Raw genomic sequence first — 17,523 nt, 5'->3', positions numbered from 1 at the left:
GTTCTGGTACCAGCCGTGGAGCAGGTGCAGGTTCTGGTACCAGCCGTGGAGCCGGCGCTGGTGTGGGTACCAGCCGTGGAGCCGGCGCTGGTGTGGGTACCAGCCGTGGAGCCGGCGCTGGTGTGGGTACCAGCCGTGGAGCCGGCGCTGGTGTGGGTACCAGCCGTGGAGCCGGCGCTGGTGTGGGAACCAGCCGTGGAGCCGGGACAGGGGTTGGTCTTGGAGTCGGTGCTGGTGTGAGAACCAGCCTTGGAGCCGGCGCTGGTGTGAGAACCAGCCTTGGAGCCGGCGCTGGTGTGAGAACCAGCCTTGGAGCCGGCGCTGGTGTGGGAACCAGCCTTGGAGCCGGCGCTGGTGTGGGAACCAGCCTTGGAGCCGGCGCTGGTGTGGGAACCAGCCGAGGAACTTGGCATGGTGGAGCTTGGCGTGGTGGAGGTACTGGAGACGAAGCTTGGTGTGTCAGCCGAGGTGCAGGAACAGGTGCTAGCCGAGGTGCAGCTGGAGGTGGCCTAGCTGGCGGTTGTGGCTTAGCAGGACGAAGGACTGGTGGCGGTGGCCGTGCAGGAGGTTGCGGTTTAGCACGCCGGAAGACTGGTGGCGGTGGCCTTGCAGGAGGTTGCGGTTTAGCACTCCGAAAGACTGGTGGCGGTGGCCGTGCAGGGGGTTGCGGCTTAGCACGCCAAAAGACTGGTGGCGTTGGCCGTGCAGGGGGTTGCGGCTTAGCACGCCGAAAAACTGGTAGCGGTGGCCGTGCAGGGGGTTGCGGCTTAGCACGTCGAAAGACTGGTGGCGGTGGCCGTGCAGGGGGTTGCGGCTTAGCACGCCGAAAGACTGGTGGCGGTGGCCGTGCAGGAGGTTGCGGCTTAGCACGCCGAAGTTGTGCCACCGCACTAGCACAGTTCCCAGTACTAGCCCCCCCCTCAAGACGCGGATACCAGACGCGCTCTTTGCGGTTTGGAACCGTCTTCAAGGGTGGGTGGGGGGAGGTATGGAGGGGGGTATATTCTTCAAATTGTCCAAATTGACTATTATCATCCCCCACTTGAGATTGGGTGGGAGCACAGGGGGAAAAAATATGTGCAGTGGGCGGAGCAATAGTCACTGGGGGCGGAACCAAAGTCACTGGAGGTGGAGTCTGAAAATCAGAATGTGACTGACTAGACTTACACTTAATAAAAATGTCCTGATAATGTCTTATCTTACAATGAAAGTCATTTGGTATTGGCTGACAGAAAGACTTAGAAGATGGAAAAAAAAAATCTTGTTCAATGATGTCATCAGAAGTGGGCGGAGTTACCTCTCTCTCCCCCTTTTGTTCTGGGCATTGAACATGAAGACTCTTCCTTCACTGTTCCGAGTGGCCATGAGAGTCTTGGCAGTGCCTGCCTCCAGTGCTCCAGTGGAGCGAGTTTTCAGCCATGGTGGCATCATACTACGCCCCCATCGTGCACAAATGACTGACAGACTCTTGGCTAATTTGGTCTTTTGCAAATGCAATGCAGCATAGGGCCCTGACATATAAAAAGTACAACTTTTTTGTTATGTTCACGTATATGTCATGTTTTTTCAATGTTAACACTTTTGTACAAATAAGTACATTTGAACTTTATTTTTCAATGTGTTTGTTCTGTAAAGGAATGAGTTAATGTTTAAAATGACTGGTTAATAGTGCTATTATAAAGTGCAACGTCAGCACAATTTTCTTTCCTGCAATTTAAAATGCACTTGTTTTAATAAATAAATACAGCGTTTGAAAAGCATACACAATCTGTGTTAATATATTAGTCTGTGGTTAAAAGAACTTGAAAGGACTCGAAACTCAAAATGCAGGACTTAGGACTTGACTTGAGACTTTCCAGTCTTGACTTTGGACTTGACTCGGGGCTTGCCTGTCTTGACTCGGGACTTGACTCGGACTTGAGGGCAAAGACTTGAGACTTACTTGTGACTTGCAAAACAATGACTTGGTCCCACCTCTGGTATTTACTATGTTCTGTTAAATATGTGCATACTGTAGTTCAGCTGAAAACGTATGCATTGAATGTCCATTAGCCGAGGATGTCCAGCTTACCCACTTGTCGCTCCCTCCTTCTCTCCCACTCTAACAGAGCCACAGCCAGGTAAAAGGTTGTAATTCAGAGTAGCGTTCTCATCTCAATGGATATTTCCAGGTGTCTCGATTGAGGCGATCAGAATATGTTGAATAGCTTTCTGGAAGTCTCTTTTGCTATATTATTATGTTTGACATAGAACTGGATCAAAAATTCAAGTGCAATATAAAGTTTCATCTTCCAGAGGCGCTGGACTTATTACAGCTTCAAAAGTAGGTACTTAGGTCAGTAGAATACTAGAAAGGGCAGATTTGACAGGGAACGCCCAAATTTTAGGGTTGCTCCACCCAGAGCGTGGGTCTTAGGTCAGGGGTTCTTAACCTTTTTGATGTCTGGGCCCAACTTTTTCACTACAGAGAGGCCCGGAGCCCACTCAAATATTAACACTGAATTAGTAATCTTACTATTCAATTTTATCCCAACAGGCACAAGACATTAAAACAACGTTGAGAACTTGTTGAATTAGGTCCTGACGTTGAGCAACTCAAACATCACGTTGAAACAACATGCTTTTTGACTACATTTATTCAAAGTCAGGTTGTGACGTTGATTTGACCTTTGAAATTCGGTCATTTCCCAACCAACAACTTGGATCCAACGTCGGACATCAACGTTGTTACAAACTGTTTTGCAACGTTGTTACAAACTGTTTTGCAACGTTGTTTCAAAGTCAGTTGTATGCATATCTATAATCAACATTGTATCAATGTCTTGTGCCTGTTGGGATGGTACGTATATGCGGCATAAGAAAAAATTATGAATAAAGTTAAAGTCCCAACAATAGTCACACACACACTAGGTGTGGTGAAATGATCCTCTGCATTTGACCCATCCCCATGTTAACCCCCTGGTAGGTGAGGGGAGCAGTGAGCAGTAGCGGTAGCCACACTTGGGAATCATTTTTTGTAATTCAACCCCCAATTTGAACCCTTGAGCTTGGCTGAGTGCCAAGCAGGGAGGCAACGGGTCCCATTTATATAGTCTTTGGTATGACTCGGCCAGGGTTTGAACTCACGACCTTCCAGTCTCAGGGCGGACACTGAGCAGGTCTGATGAAGGACTGATGAACATTTACATACAATTATCCATCTCTTTTCTTGTCCCTCCCGGGATGGGGGTGGGCTGGAGCCTATGCCAGCTGCACTCGGGCGGAAGGCAGTAGTACACCCTGGACAAGTCGCCAACTCGTCGCAGGGCCAACACAGACAGAAAAACATACATTCACACACTAGGGTCAATTTAGTGATGTCAATCAAAATTATGTAGTTCTAAAATGAATCAACTACATTTATAATAAATATTTTTCTTAACTAAACTGTCAATAAATTCAAAGCGTAAATGAAAATAGCTTCACCACTTTAGTCAAAATTTCTGCGGGCCATACGGTACCACAGCTGAGAAACATTTTTTGGGGGCCCAGTAGGGAGCGCTCGCGGCCCAACAATGGGCCCCAGCCCTACAGTAAAGAAACGCTATTTTAGATGAAGGCGTTCAGTCGATGGGCAGATTGACGCACAGCCAGAATCTGCACAACTGTGCAGCTTGGGAGATAGGATCCATACTGTACATTTAGCTTTACTTTGTTCCTCTGTTTCTAAATTAGTAGTACAATATGTTGTAGTGTTTTCTTTTATCTATTTAATAATTTTTAGCCATAAATGGCCATGTTCGGCAATGTGTGTGTTTTTAAGTTACTGGTATTTATCAAGTTATTTACTCTGTGTCAGATTCATGAAGGGATGTGACACTGCAGAAATGATTGCATGTGTGTTCTTAAAATGGTGCATGGAAGCTGCGTCTAAATAGGATAGCATCGCTGTCCAACTATGCATTTCATCGTCTCTTTGGATTAGACATAAATAATATTAGGCACAGACAGAGAGCATAGATTTAAGCCCTCTATTAACGAATAACTATGTAGAAATTAGCATTAGTCACCTTTGTATAATGATCTATTTTTATTCAAAAATTAATACATGGTAATATTTAGGTGTGACTTCAGCTCATCGAGTATGTGAATGATTAACAGCACAAGTAGGTTTTCCTTTTCTTTGGCTTTGTTGGTGTTATGAGAGATGCCAACACAAAAATGCAAAAAGGAAACGTGTAATCATAGCCAAAGAAGCAGAAATGGAACTTACTTACAAATTAAACATTTGTTAAGAGTCTTTAAAGGATGAGTAGTTTTATTTAGTTTTAGTTTAATTAAACAGTTTTGCTTCTACCACATTATTGAAGGAGACAACCATATTCAAAAAGTGCATAGAAAGGATTTGAAAACACATTTCAGTTGAGATAAATACGAAATAATATTCTCTTATTTACATACTAGAAAAGCTACAGCTGAAGCATCTGCAGCCCCACAGGAGTCTTCGCAGAACTCCTCCAAGCAATTGGGCTTTCACAGCTTTCTGACAGCTTTCGTTGCAAGAACAACAGCCAGCTAGTCCCTCACTCTTAATTCTGAGGGGCGGACAAGTTCACGCTGGGTTTACTGGGGTATAATCCTCTGGGGAAACTGAGTTGGCCTCCACTTTGCAAAAAAGGGATATGTCATCACCTTGGTCTTCTCTGGTAGTCATTAGAAATGTCTCCCAGCGCATTAAATCTGCTCTTCAGATTGTTTGTCACGTCATCATATTGTTGGCTTCCTGCTCTCTTTGTGCAGCAGGCCACCCTGGCAATCCGGTTCTCGAGGCCAGTGCTGGCAACCTGATAAACGACGTCAGCAGGGGGATATTAAATTAACTTTGGCGCTCCAGATCTGCTTTTCAGATATTCCCCCGTAGCTCAGATTCTATTTGAATTTAGTTTCACATTTATTGGAGGAAGTTATTTGATGTTATAGTGCTAGGAAGTTCACAGGGAAGATCTCATTCATCACTTGTCGTGGTTCTTCCGACGGGATGTCGTCCCATCAAGCTTCTAAAAAGCAAAGTGATGGGTTCTCTCACTCAGACCTTCTGGCTGCCTTTTCAAACTGACGTGAGCGGGGGCAGAGAACGCCACTGTGAAATCCATTTACGTTTAAGACAATCTTTCCTCCAGCTTTCACAGGAGATGGAAGTGGGTTGCTTTTATTTTATAGGTGACATCACAAGGATTTTCCACAATGAAGAATAGCTGTAATCAATATTTGATGACATGCCTGCATTCATGATATACAGTGGAACCTGGATTTATAAACGCCTCTATTTACGACCTTTTCAGTCAACAAACCTTTAGATTGAACCAATGTGCGAACCATGTCTTGGCATAGGAACGCTTCATTCATTTATACATTCATTTTGTGTGTGGCTGGAAGCATTATGGGGGCTTCCATTTCAATGATATCACTTCATCACTGCCCCTACATCACATCCTGTTTACATATTTGTGAGGAGTACACGGCAGCAGCTATAATAGCGCACGGATAGGCTCGCAAATAGGGAAGAAACGAGTCCACAATTGCAATCATTATGTAAAAAGAATGTTTATACGGTTGGTGACTTGGCCAAAAGAGGTTATATATCTTCGCAAGGACCAAGAGAAAGTGCGAAACCTGGTTGAAAAGCCGTTGCTCGTGTGGATAAATTATTTAATATATATATATATATATATATATATATATATATATATATATATACATATATATATATATATATATATATATACATATACATATACATATATATATATATATATATATATATATATATATATATATATATGTGTATCCATCCATCCATTTACTACCGCTGTATATATATATATATATATATATATATATATATATATATATATATATATATATATATATATATGTGTGTATCCATCCATCCATTTACTACCTCTGTAGCCGGGAGACATAGTCTTCCCAACGTGTCCTGGGTCTTCCCCGTGGCCTCCTACCGGTCGGACGTGCCCGAAACACCTCCCGAGGGAGGCGTTCGGGTGGCATCTTGACCAGATGCCCAAACCACCTCATCTGGCTCCTCTCGATGTGGAGGCGCAGCGGCTTTACTTTGAGCTCCTCCCGGATGACAGAGCTTCTCACCCTATCTCTAAGGGAGAGCCCCGCCACCCGGCGGAGGAAACCCATTTCGGCCGCTTGTACCCGTGATCTTGTCCTTTCGGTCATGACCCAAAGCTCATGACCATAGGTGAGGATGGGAACGTAGATCGACCGGTAAATCGAGAGCTTTGCCTTCTGGCTCAGCTCCTTCTTCACCACAACGGATCGATACAGCGTCCGCATTACTGAAGACGCCGCACCGATCCGCCTGTCGATCTCACGATCCACTCTTCCCTCACTCGTGAACAAGACTCCGAGGTACTTGAACTTCTCCACTTGGGGCAAGATCTCAACCCGGAGATGGCACTCCACCCTTCCGGGCGAGAACCATGGACTCGGATTTGGAGGTGCTGATTCCCATCCCAGTCGCTTCACACTATATATATATATATATATATATATATATATATATATATATATATATATATATATATATATATATATATATATATATATATATATATATATATACATATATATATATGTATTCATACACGATAGTGTCTTCAAAGTGTGTATCTCCATCCATCCATCCATCCATTTTCTACCGCTTGTCCCTTTCGGGGTCGCGGGGGGTGCTGGAGCCTTGTTTTTATAAAATAGGGACTTTTGTAGATATTCATGTTTACATAGTTTTTTATGGGGACATCTGCTTCACTATACAAACTTCTTGGTTTGGGAACCATATTCAGGAACCATTTTAGTTTGTAAATCGAGGTTCCACTGTAGTCTATTGCTTTGTGACTACAGAAAAATATTGGGACAACAAAATTGGCTGCACGTGTAATTCCTCTCTGTCTGTCTTTTGTTAGCTACTGTCTGTTAACCTTTGAGTAAAATGGAAGAGGGACACAGAGTGATATGTACAACTGACAGGTGTGGGACTAACCTTCTGCCAGAAATTGATATAGAAAACCTCTCGGGAGAAGTTGAGATAGATGTTGGTGTCGTAAGCGTCGTCACCGGCGTTAGCGATGGTAAGGTTCAACGAGACGTTCCTTACTCCTCCGAGGGCCAAATGGGGCTTGCTATGGGCCCTGATGGGAATAGAATGTAAACAATGTATCTCAGTGTATAAACAATTGTTCTAACGAATCTGTGCTATGTCAGACGGAAAGGAGAATTAGTTTTTAAATAAACACTTCTACAAAAGGAACACCTGCACATTCTAATGAGATCCAAAGTGAGAGCTATCAAAAATGTTGTTATAATAATGCCCAACGTAATTGACAATGTCAGAAAAATAAAGCAGGTTCAATTCATTAATTATTCTATATTAATATTGTAGTTGTATTGTTGGTGTTGTTGCAGGATGATAACAGCTCATAATAATAAACACATAATTGGATTAATACATCTCTGTTGGCATAATATATACATTTTAATACAACTCCTGTGTTGGATATTACTAATTAAGGCGGCTATTCAATTAACTGCCAATTCCCCTATAGTTGCCGGGTGAGTGGTGTAGAAAAACATAATCATGGATTATGTTTTGGTACAGGGTAAAAAAAAAAACATGGCATTGACAAATGTGTCTGTCTGCAATCTTTTTTTCATTAATGGAATCATGCAGTCTACCTTTGCATGTGCTTTAAAGTGATGGTTGTGCTACTCATGCGTGTTACACTTGCCATACTTTTGTTTACAATTTACTCATCGCCAGTATTAATGCTTGCTCAGCATTTTCCTTAATACTATTATTACAACATTGGTTCTGTTGCTGCTGGATGGTGTGATACACTTGTTCATAAATGACCTTGTGGTAAAAGAGAAGTGCGTTTTACTTTGCACTTTCTCATGTACTCCAAAATGATTGTTAAAGATTGAACATTAAATTGCTACAGTGTATAATGATTTTAAAAAATATATGTATTTTTAAAAATAATTAAAAATAATTACATTAATTTTACAAGTATAATATGTTTCCAATTTATGCCCTGTCTTCTTTATTGTTTAAGTAATAATGAAATGCCATGGTTATAATCAAATCATTTATGGTATTAGATAGGGGTATACCTACTTTTGTGAGCATGAATGCAGTGACATAAATGCTATTAAAAGCAACTTTTTGATGCAGTGTTGTAGTGTGACTCTATATATTATATATGTCCATCTTCAAGACATAAATCTAACAGTGTATATTTTCAAAAAATAAATTATGATACTTTTGGAGTGTGGTCGTAGTTTCAATTGCAACCTGAATCATGTAGACGGACTCAAAAAACGAGTTACAAATGAAACTCTGGAACATATTTCACACACATTTTACACCAAAGCATATTAAATACCGACTAGCTAGACTAATGGTTCGCAAACTTTTTTCACTAAGTACCACCTCAGAAAACACTCGGCTCTCCCAGTACCACCATAATGACCAACATTAAAAAACAGTAGCGTAGTTGGCGTAGTATTCATTAAAAACAAGGCAGAGGTTGTATCTAACAAGTATATCTAATATTAACACAGTAACACAGTGTTTTAATAAAAGGCATTAACACACTGTATGTTAATCAAGTGATTTTTTGGCGTATCACTAGATAAAGCTCGAGATCGAGACCACAAGGAGGTGTTTTTAAATCGTCCCCTTTTAACTTTTGGGACCAGAAAATATAAAATACACTTTGCAATGACTAATACTTGACTCACTGAGGTCAGAGCAAGTGTTTTTCTTTTTTAAAATACTTTCAGAAAGCTGCAGGTTGTGGAAGTACTGAATCTTTTTTTTCCAAATCCAACAGGTGGTTTCCGCTCCTTTTTATGAAGAAAAAAAAAGATGGAGAAGTAAAAGAAAAGAAAACATCTGTCCGAGGATCTTTATACAATTTACCTACCTCCGCAAATGATTGTCTCTGAAAGAGAGTACTTAAAAAGATGCTACCAGTGATTTTAAGAAAAGCTGAACCTGTTGCTGTTTTATCGACTAAAACTCTTTCTTTAACCCAAAAGACCATCAGTGAGTGTTTAGAATAAAGTAATACGCCATAAAAGAGAGGGAACTCCCTGTGCAATGGAAAAACATATGGATACCCTCCAAACATGTGTCATGGCCCACACCCACATAGCTGATGACTTCTCTCAGCAAAGGTCCAAAAACAGAGAATGAACCCAACAATAAGGAAGAAACTTTTTTTTTTTTTACCCAGAGAGTAGCAGCTTCCCATGGAGTCTCAGGTCAGCAGCACAGTCATCTGACAGACAGTTCTTCTCAAACCAAGTCTGAGGAGCAAACACAAAGTTCATGTGATCTCATGCTGTCTGAGACCCCGACTCATCCCACAATGACTTCCTATTCAGTCTAGAGGGCAGTGTTGTGCTGATGTAAGACAATGTGTACATTATTCTCATAAATCATGATTATTTACTCCACTGCACCTCATATTGTCATCAGTCTTTCTTTACTCATGCAGATCAAAGTTTGATGTAGTTGATGAATTTCAGATTCATGGCTTCTCTAGGTGCTGAAATGTTGTAAATCCCTTCAGTTTTGGAAAAAAAATGCACCCTTCCTTGGAAACATGTGGGCCAGGTTAGAGGTGGTAGAGTGAAAATAAATGAATCCGTCTCTCGGATTCCGCTCAAGAAAAGCTAACACAGACAATAATAAGCTGGTAACCACCACATCATTTGAACTTCAATTTGTGCTCTTTGCTTTAATCGGCTGGTGGGCAGAATTCAATTTTACAATGTCACATTATAAATAACATGAAGGGAACTATTTGGGGTATACTACTGCACATCAGTGGGTGTATGTGATTGTGTCATCATTTGCAATTATAATCTATCAATGCTTTGATACCGTACTTAAACTGCAAACGTTTCAACTTGTGTGTTTGGTTGAACAGATGTCAGTTATAAAGGATTTTCACATAAGGAATATTTGCTCGAGCAAAGTAATCCATAGTATACAAGCACACTTCCTGGGTAAACAGGACAGGATTAAGACTTGCCAAAACATGCTATTAAATTATAATATTAATATTAAAGCTGTGAGCAGCACTGAACGGTCCCTCGCACCCCCGCATACCACATGGTTTATGCGAGTCGGCAGGTACGCATAGCGATAATGATGCCATGGCAGTCATGCAGTCATGTCTTTCTCAATGCCCCGACCCACCATCACACATTTCAGGAAGAATGGAGCATGTGAAAATAAATATAAGGGACAATATCAGACCCCGACCTTAAAGCCTCATATAAGTTTGGAAAGAGACCCGATCATCAAAAGCAGGGGTGTCAAACTCATTTTAGCTCAGGAGCCACATAGAGGAAAATCTATTCCCGAGTGGGCCGGACTGGTAAAACCATCAAAATACAGTGAAAAGTCAAAAAATCATGTCTTTAATTTGCCGTCTGTATTTTCTCTCTGGACTTTGTCGCAACACCTGATTTTTTTTCCAATCATTGAGGACGCACCATTTGTAGCCAAACTGACAGTGCGGGACCAGCCCACTCCGACCTTGTCCAGTGCGTGGACGGGTGCAGTGACATCGGCGTGGCGAAGTTGGTAGAGTGGCCGTGCCAGCAATCGGAGGGTTGCTGGTTACTGGGGTTCAATCCCCACCTTCTACCGTCCTAGTCACGTCCGTTGTGTCCTTGGGCAAGACACTTCACCCCTTGCTCCTGATGGCTGCTGGTTAGCGTCTTGCATGGCAGCTCCCGCCATCAGTGTGTGAATGTGTGTGTGAATGGGTGAATGTGGAAATACTGTCAAAGCGCTTTGAGTACCTTGAAGGTAGAAAAGCGTTATACAAGTATAACCCATTTATCATTTATCATTTATTTATCATTATCATCTGCTGTTGTGGTATCCGTCATTGGCACCAACTCTACGAATTCATCGATGACGGTCAAAGTGTCATCGGCTCGGCAGATAAATATGGTCAGTTGTGAAACATCTGTAATATCCGTGCTTTCACCAATTGCAACTGAAAACGCAACCTGAAAACTTTGCGCTTCAACAGGCTGTCCGTCCGCCGAAAGATCAAAAATCCTTCTGTTTTGTTTGACACCCCTGATCTAAAGTGAAGAAGCGAGGAGGAGCAGTTGGCGCCGCCAGGCTTCGCCCACCACAAATAGATATGAATAGACTCTGACCCACTTTTGGGTGCCATCATCATCAATTGTAACAATTATGATCAAGATATGAATTTGTGGAGCCGGGTTATTAGCGTTTTACGTTTTGTTGCCGACCATCAGATCAAAGGTCGGCGCCATGCCGACATCCTATGATTAAGGAGTTTTCATAATCACCCATCCTTCTAGTATCTGTCATTTTAACCGCAGCGCATTTGGTCAAAGTTCTTAAGAGGAATTAAAGTACTACCCCTGTTTTTGGCCTATAAATGGCTGATGGAAACCAAGATGGCAGACTTACTGTTTGTTTGCAAATATAGGTTCTTGAGACTTTTACGGGTGTCCTGTGATAATAGACATATCCAGCGGGTTTTTTGACAACATGTGAAACTGGTGGCTGAGGCAATTTTTTTCTAACTTACAAGGGGGCACCAGAGAGTGAATGTTAATATTTTGTGTTAGGGAACATGAAAATATATATTTTTTTGCCAAACCTGAAGTGCCTGAAAAATTTGGTGACTTTTAATGCATGTTAAGAATGTTAAAATTGTAAATATGTATTTATAGGGGGGCACTATTGAGTGCATTTTGCAGGTTTGTGTTCAGAACTGCTAAAATGTCAAATGTTATCCCAGGCCTTATGCGCTGGATAAATATTCAATAGAAGTATGTTTTACCTCATTTCTCACTGCAATCTTCTGTCCTTTCCTCCATCGTAGCACCGGGGTAAGGGCGGGCATGTCTCGCTCCTGGTGTCCAGTCAGTACATGCTTCCCCAAGCTGTATGCCACCTCAAATGCGATGGCCGTGAACACGTCCTTTGCGTCTTTCTGTTGGAAGCATAAATGTTTGTTGTATTCAATTCTGGCCTGGTTATGACAATGCATGGTAAGTGAGTAGAATATGTGTAATAACAACTACTCATATTATGACTATTACTCATAATAATATTTCAGGATAGCAACAGAATGCAAAGTTGGGATAAGCACTACACACAACTCCCCCAGACATAAGATGATTGTTGTATTTAAGTAATTCAGTCTGATTGCATTCAAATCACAGAGCTCGACCCACATTAGTGGTTGCAATAGACGATCATCCACAATGGCTTTTATAGTATGATTTACACAACTATAAAGCCATTTATTTAGCAAAAAGTAACTGCAAGGAGGGCCACTGATGACAGGTCTCAGTAAACTGAGCAGTTTTTTAACCTGATGGTTTTAAAGCCTGAGAAATATTGAAGTATCTGGCCTTTTAATCAGAAACCAAAAAAAGAACAGTTTGATTTGGCATGGGCTTTGGAAACAGGCGGAAAGAATGAAAATAGAGCAGAATGTGATCAAATCCTCCTCATATCTTCATTAGATGACAGAATAATACAAGAAAGCTCTTTCATCTCTTCTGTCGGTTACGCACAAAGCACGGGTCAGGACACACTGTCTCAAAGTCAACAGCATAAACACGCACAAGCTTCATCGGTAATCTAATCAAAGGGCAGCCAACAACAATGAAAACAGTCTTTGTTTCCGGGCCTCACGTATGGTAACTTTTGCCCATTTTCACAACATTTTCCATTAGCCACCCATCCTCTTGGCTCAGACAGGCGCACCGCCAGTCTCGCCCTTTGAACATATCACGAATGTGGAATCCACCCAACTCATCACCAGCGAGAGAGTTCTAACAGGATGCGGCACTCATTAGTGCAGGACATGAACAGACATGAACAGACAAAAACAGACGATTTGAGTCTGGTTTGGGAAATGGTGCAGCATGTAGATAAAGAGCCGGCCTTAGTGATGATTTGACTTTATTGTATGCTTGCCTACAACACTGAGTTGTGTCAAAAAATGAGTATATTTAATTGTCAATCCTTAATGAAGATAAATAAATACAGTGCAAACTAAAATGTTTTCAGAAAAAGTAGCACAAACGCTTCAAACCATCATTAGGTAAGACTTCAGCTCAGTGAGCATCGAAGTGAATACGTTTGTGTTGTACCAGTAATGGCAAAGAGGAAACATCGTGATGACGGTATTAAAACTGAAAACGCACAATATTGTACAGTACAACACACTCTACGAGTTTGTCAATCTATATTCCAACCAATAAGATTGCAGGGAATACTACAACAGAGCAGCTATATTATTTACCGCCCCAGACTTCCGCGTTATGTTGAAAAGACGTGTCAGCCACGACAGTCCCACAACATCCAGAGCTTTGAGGTATTCGGGGCGAATCTCGTCCTCTCCTGGGGCCTTGCCACTGGGCAGTTTTTGATTACCTCAGCAACTTCGGCTCCAGTGATGGACATGTCCGCGTTTGTGACCTCGGACTCTGCCTCCCTACGGAGGGTGTGTCTGTAGGATTAAAGAGATCCTCAAAGTATTCTTTCCAACGCCCAACTATATCCCCAGTAGTGGTCAGCAGGTTTCCGCCCCCACTATACACAGTGTGAACAGGGCACTGTTTCCCCTTCCTGAGGGGTCGGATGGTTTGTCAGAATCTCTTTGAGGCCGACCGAAAATCTTGCTCCATGGTCTCAACGAACTCCTCCCATTTTTGCTTCCACCACCGCTGAGGCCGTGGCTTGCTTGGCTTCTCGGTACCTGTCAGCTGCTTCAGCAGTCCCTCAAGCAAGCCATGCTGGGTAGGACTCTTTCTTCAGCTTAACGGCCCCCTTTACCACTGGTGTCCACCATCAGGTTCGGGGGTTGCCGCCATGACAGGCACCAACCGCCTTGCGACCACAGCTGTGATCGGCAGCAGCAGCAATGGAGGTACGAAACATGGCCCATTCGGACTCAATGTCCCCCACCTCCCTCGGAAAGCAGTTTAAGCTCTGCCGGAGGTGCGAGTCGAAGATCTGGCGGATGGGAGCCTCTGCCAAACATTCCCTGCTTATCTTCACAAAACGTTTGGACCTGCCGGGTCTGTCCGGCATCCACCCCAGCCACCTGATCCAACTCATCACCAAGTGGTGCTCAGTTGACAGCTCAGCTCCTCCCTTCGCCCGAGTGTCCAAGACATGCGGTCGTATATCTGATGAAACGACTGCAAAGTCGATCATCGACCTGCGACCTAATGTGTCCTGGTGCCATGTGCACTTGTGGGCACACTTACGTTTGAACATGGTGTTTGTTATGGACAAACTGTGGCTAGCACAGAAGTCCAATAACATAGCACCACTCTGGTTCAGATCGGGGAGGCCATTCCTCCCAATCACGCCCCTCCAGGTTATGCTGTCGCTGCCAACGTGAGCGTTGAAGTCACCCAGTAGAACGATGGAGTCCCTAAGCAGCACTCCCTCCAGGGTCCCCAAGAAGGTCGGGTACTCCAAACTGCCATTTGGTGCAAACGCACAAACAACAGTCAGAGCCCATCCCCCGACCCGAAGGTGCAGGGAAATCAGTTCTTGTACTTTTTTAATTTTGCTTGAAAATCGATACTTTATATGCAATAATTTAATTAGGGTCGGAGCAAGGGCTCTGGAACCAGTTCTCTCGAGAGGGGATGGACTCTCTTCCACTCTGGCGTTGCCAGCAGTGAGAGGCGACGGGCTGGGGTGGCAATTCTTGTTGCCCCCCGGCTCAGAGCCTGCATGTTGGAGTTCAACCCGGTGGACGAGAGGGTAGCTTCCCTCCGCCTTCGGGTGGGGGGACGGGTCCTGACTGTTGTTTGCGCTTACGCGCCAAACAGCAGCTCAGAGTACCCACCCTTTTTGGATTCACTCGAGGGAGTACTTGAGAGTGCTCCCCCGGGTGATTCCCTCGTTCTACTGGGGGACTTCAACGCTCATATTGGCAACGACAGTGAAACCTGGAGAGGCGTGATTGGGAAGAATGGCCGCCCGGATCTGAACCCAAGTGGTGTTTTGTTATTGGACTTTTGTGCCCGTCACGGATTGTCCATAACGAACACCATGTTCAAGCATAAGGGTGTCCATATGTGCACTTGGCACCAGGACACCCTAGGCCGCAGTTCTATGATCGACTTTGTAGTTGTGTCATCGGATTTGCGGCCTCATGTTTTGGACACTCGGGTGAAGAGAGGGGCGGAGCTTTCTACCGATCACCACCTGGTGGTGAGTTGGCTGCGATGGTGGGGGAGGATGCCGGACAGACCTGGCAGGCCCAAACGCATTGTGAGGGTTTGCTGGGAACGTCTGGCAGAGTCTCCTGTCAGAGAGAGTTTCAATTCCCACCTCCGGAAGAACTTTGAACATGTCACGAGGGAGGTGCTGGACATTGAGTCCGAGTGGACCATGTTCCGCACCTCTATTGTCGAGGCGGCTGATTGGAGCTGTGGCCGCAAGGTAGTTGGTGCCTGTCGTGGCGGTAATCCTAGAACCCGTTGGTGGACACCGGCGGTGAGGGATGCCGTCAAGCTGAAGAAGGAGTCCTATCGGGTTCTTTTGGCTCATGGGACTCCTGAGGCAGCGGACAGGTACCGACAGGCCAAGCGGTGTGCGGCTTCAGCGGTCGCGGAGGCAAAAACTCGGACATGGGAGGAGTTCGGGGAAGCCATGGAAAACGACTTCCGGACGGCTTCGAAGCGATTCTGGACCACCATCCACCGCCTCAGGAAGGGGAAGCAGTGCACTACCAACACCGTGTATGGTGCGGATGGTGTTCTGCTGACCTCGACTGCGGAAGTTGTGGATCGGTGGAGGGAATACTTCGAAGACCTCCTCAATCCCACCAACACGTCTTCCTATGAGGAAGCAGTGCCTGAGGAATCTGTGGTGGGCTCTCCTATTTCTGGGGCTGAGGTTGCTGAGGTAGTTAAAAAGCTCCTCGGTGGCAAGGCCCCGGGGGTGGATGAGATCCGCCCGGAGTTCCTTAAGGCTCTGGATGCTGTAGGGCTGTCTTGGTTGACAAGACTCTGCAGCATCGCGTGGACATCGGGGGCAGTACCTCTGGATTGGCAGACCGGGGTGGTGGTTCCTCTCTTTAAAAAGGGGAACCGGAGGGTGTGTTCTAACTATCGTGGGATCACACTCCTCAGCCTTCCCGGTAAGGTCTATTCAGGTGTACTGGAGAGGAGGCTACGCCGGATAGTCGAACCTCGGATTCAGGAGGAACAGTGTGGTTTTCGTCCTGGTCGTGGAACTGTGGACCAGCTCTATACTCTCGGCAGGGTCCTTGAGGGTGCATGGGAGTTTGCCCAACCAGTCTACATGTGCTTTGTGGACTTGGAGAAGGCATTCGACCGTGTCCCTCGGGAAGTCCTGTGGGGAGTGCTCAGAGAGTATGGGGTTTCGGACTGTCTGATTGTGGCGGTCCGCTCCCTGTATGATCAGTGTCAGAGCTTGGTTCGCATTGCCGGCAGTAAGTCGGACACGTTTCCGGTGAGGGTTGGACTCCGCCAAGGCTGCCCTTTGTCACCGATTCTGTTCATAACTTTTATGGACAGAATTTCTAGGCGCAGTCAAGGCGTTGAGGGGATCCGGTTTGGTGGCTGCAGGATTAGGTCTCTGCTTTTTGCAGATGATTTGGTTCTGATGGCTTCATCTGGCCAGGATCTTCAGCTCTCACTGGATCGGTTCGCAGCTGAGTGTGAAGCGACTGGGATGAGAATTAGCACCTCCAAGTCCGAGTCCATGGTTCTCGCCCGGAAAAGGGTGGAGTGCCATCTCCGGGTTGGGGAGGAGATCTTGCCCCAAGTGGAGGAGTTCAAGTACCTCGGAGTCTTGTTCACGAGTGAGGGAAGAGTGGATCGTGAGATCGACAGACGGATCGGTGCGGCGTCTTCAGTAATGCGGACGCTGTATCGATCCGTTGTGGTGAAGAAGGAGCTGAGCCGGAAGGCAAAGCTCTCAATTTACCGGTCGATCTACGTTCCCATCCTCACCTATGGTCATGAGCTTTGGGTTATGACCGAAAGGACAAGATCACGGGTACAAGCGGCCGAAATGAGTTTCCTCCGCCGGGTGGCGGGGCTCTCCCTTAGAGATAGGGTGAGAAGCTCTGTCATCCGGGGGGAGCTCAAAGTAAAGCCGCTGCTCCTCCGCATCGAGAGGAGCCAGATGAGGTGGTTCGGGCATCTGGTCAGGATGCCACCCGAGCGCCTCCCTAAGGAGGTGTTTAGGGCATGTCCGACCGGTAGGAGGCCACGAGGAAGACCCAGGACACGTTGGGAAGACTATGTCTCCCGGCTGGCCTGGGAACGCCTCGGGATCCCCCGGGAGGAGCTGGACGAAGTGGCTGGGGAGAGGGAAGTCTGGGCTTCCCTGCTTAGGCTGCTGCCCCCGCGACCCGACCTCGGATAAGCGGAAGAAGA

At 45.1% G+C, this 17,523-nt stretch overlaps 1 protein-coding gene across 3 annotated transcripts in view; it reads right to left on the bottom strand.

The window, feature by feature from the left end:
• itga9 (integrin, alpha 9) overlaps positions 1-17,523 on the bottom strand; it is a 127,769-nt gene that overhangs the window by 30,588 nt on the left and 79,658 nt on the right. For all 3 annotated transcript variants that reach the window (XM_061959430.1, XM_061959449.2, XM_061959440.1), the window contains 3 exons: positions 11,919-12,071; positions 9,308-9,384; positions 7,055-7,202 (listed from right to left, as the gene is read on the bottom strand). In XM_061959430.1, coding sequence (XP_061815414.1) covers positions 7,055-7,202; positions 9,308-9,384; positions 11,919-12,071 — 378 coding nt within the window. The remainder of the gene's footprint in view (positions 1-7,054; positions 7,203-9,307; positions 9,385-11,918; positions 12,072-17,523) is intronic.

Source organism: Nerophis lumbriciformis, linkage group LG02 (assembly GCF_033978685.3).
Source record: "Nerophis lumbriciformis linkage group LG02, RoL_Nlum_v2.1, whole genome shotgun sequence".
NCBI lineage: Eukaryota > Metazoa > Chordata > Actinopteri > Syngnathiformes > Syngnathidae > Nerophis > Nerophis lumbriciformis.
Note: the sequence above shows the minus strand (reverse complement) of the source record. Positions and strands in the feature narration are given on the sequence as shown.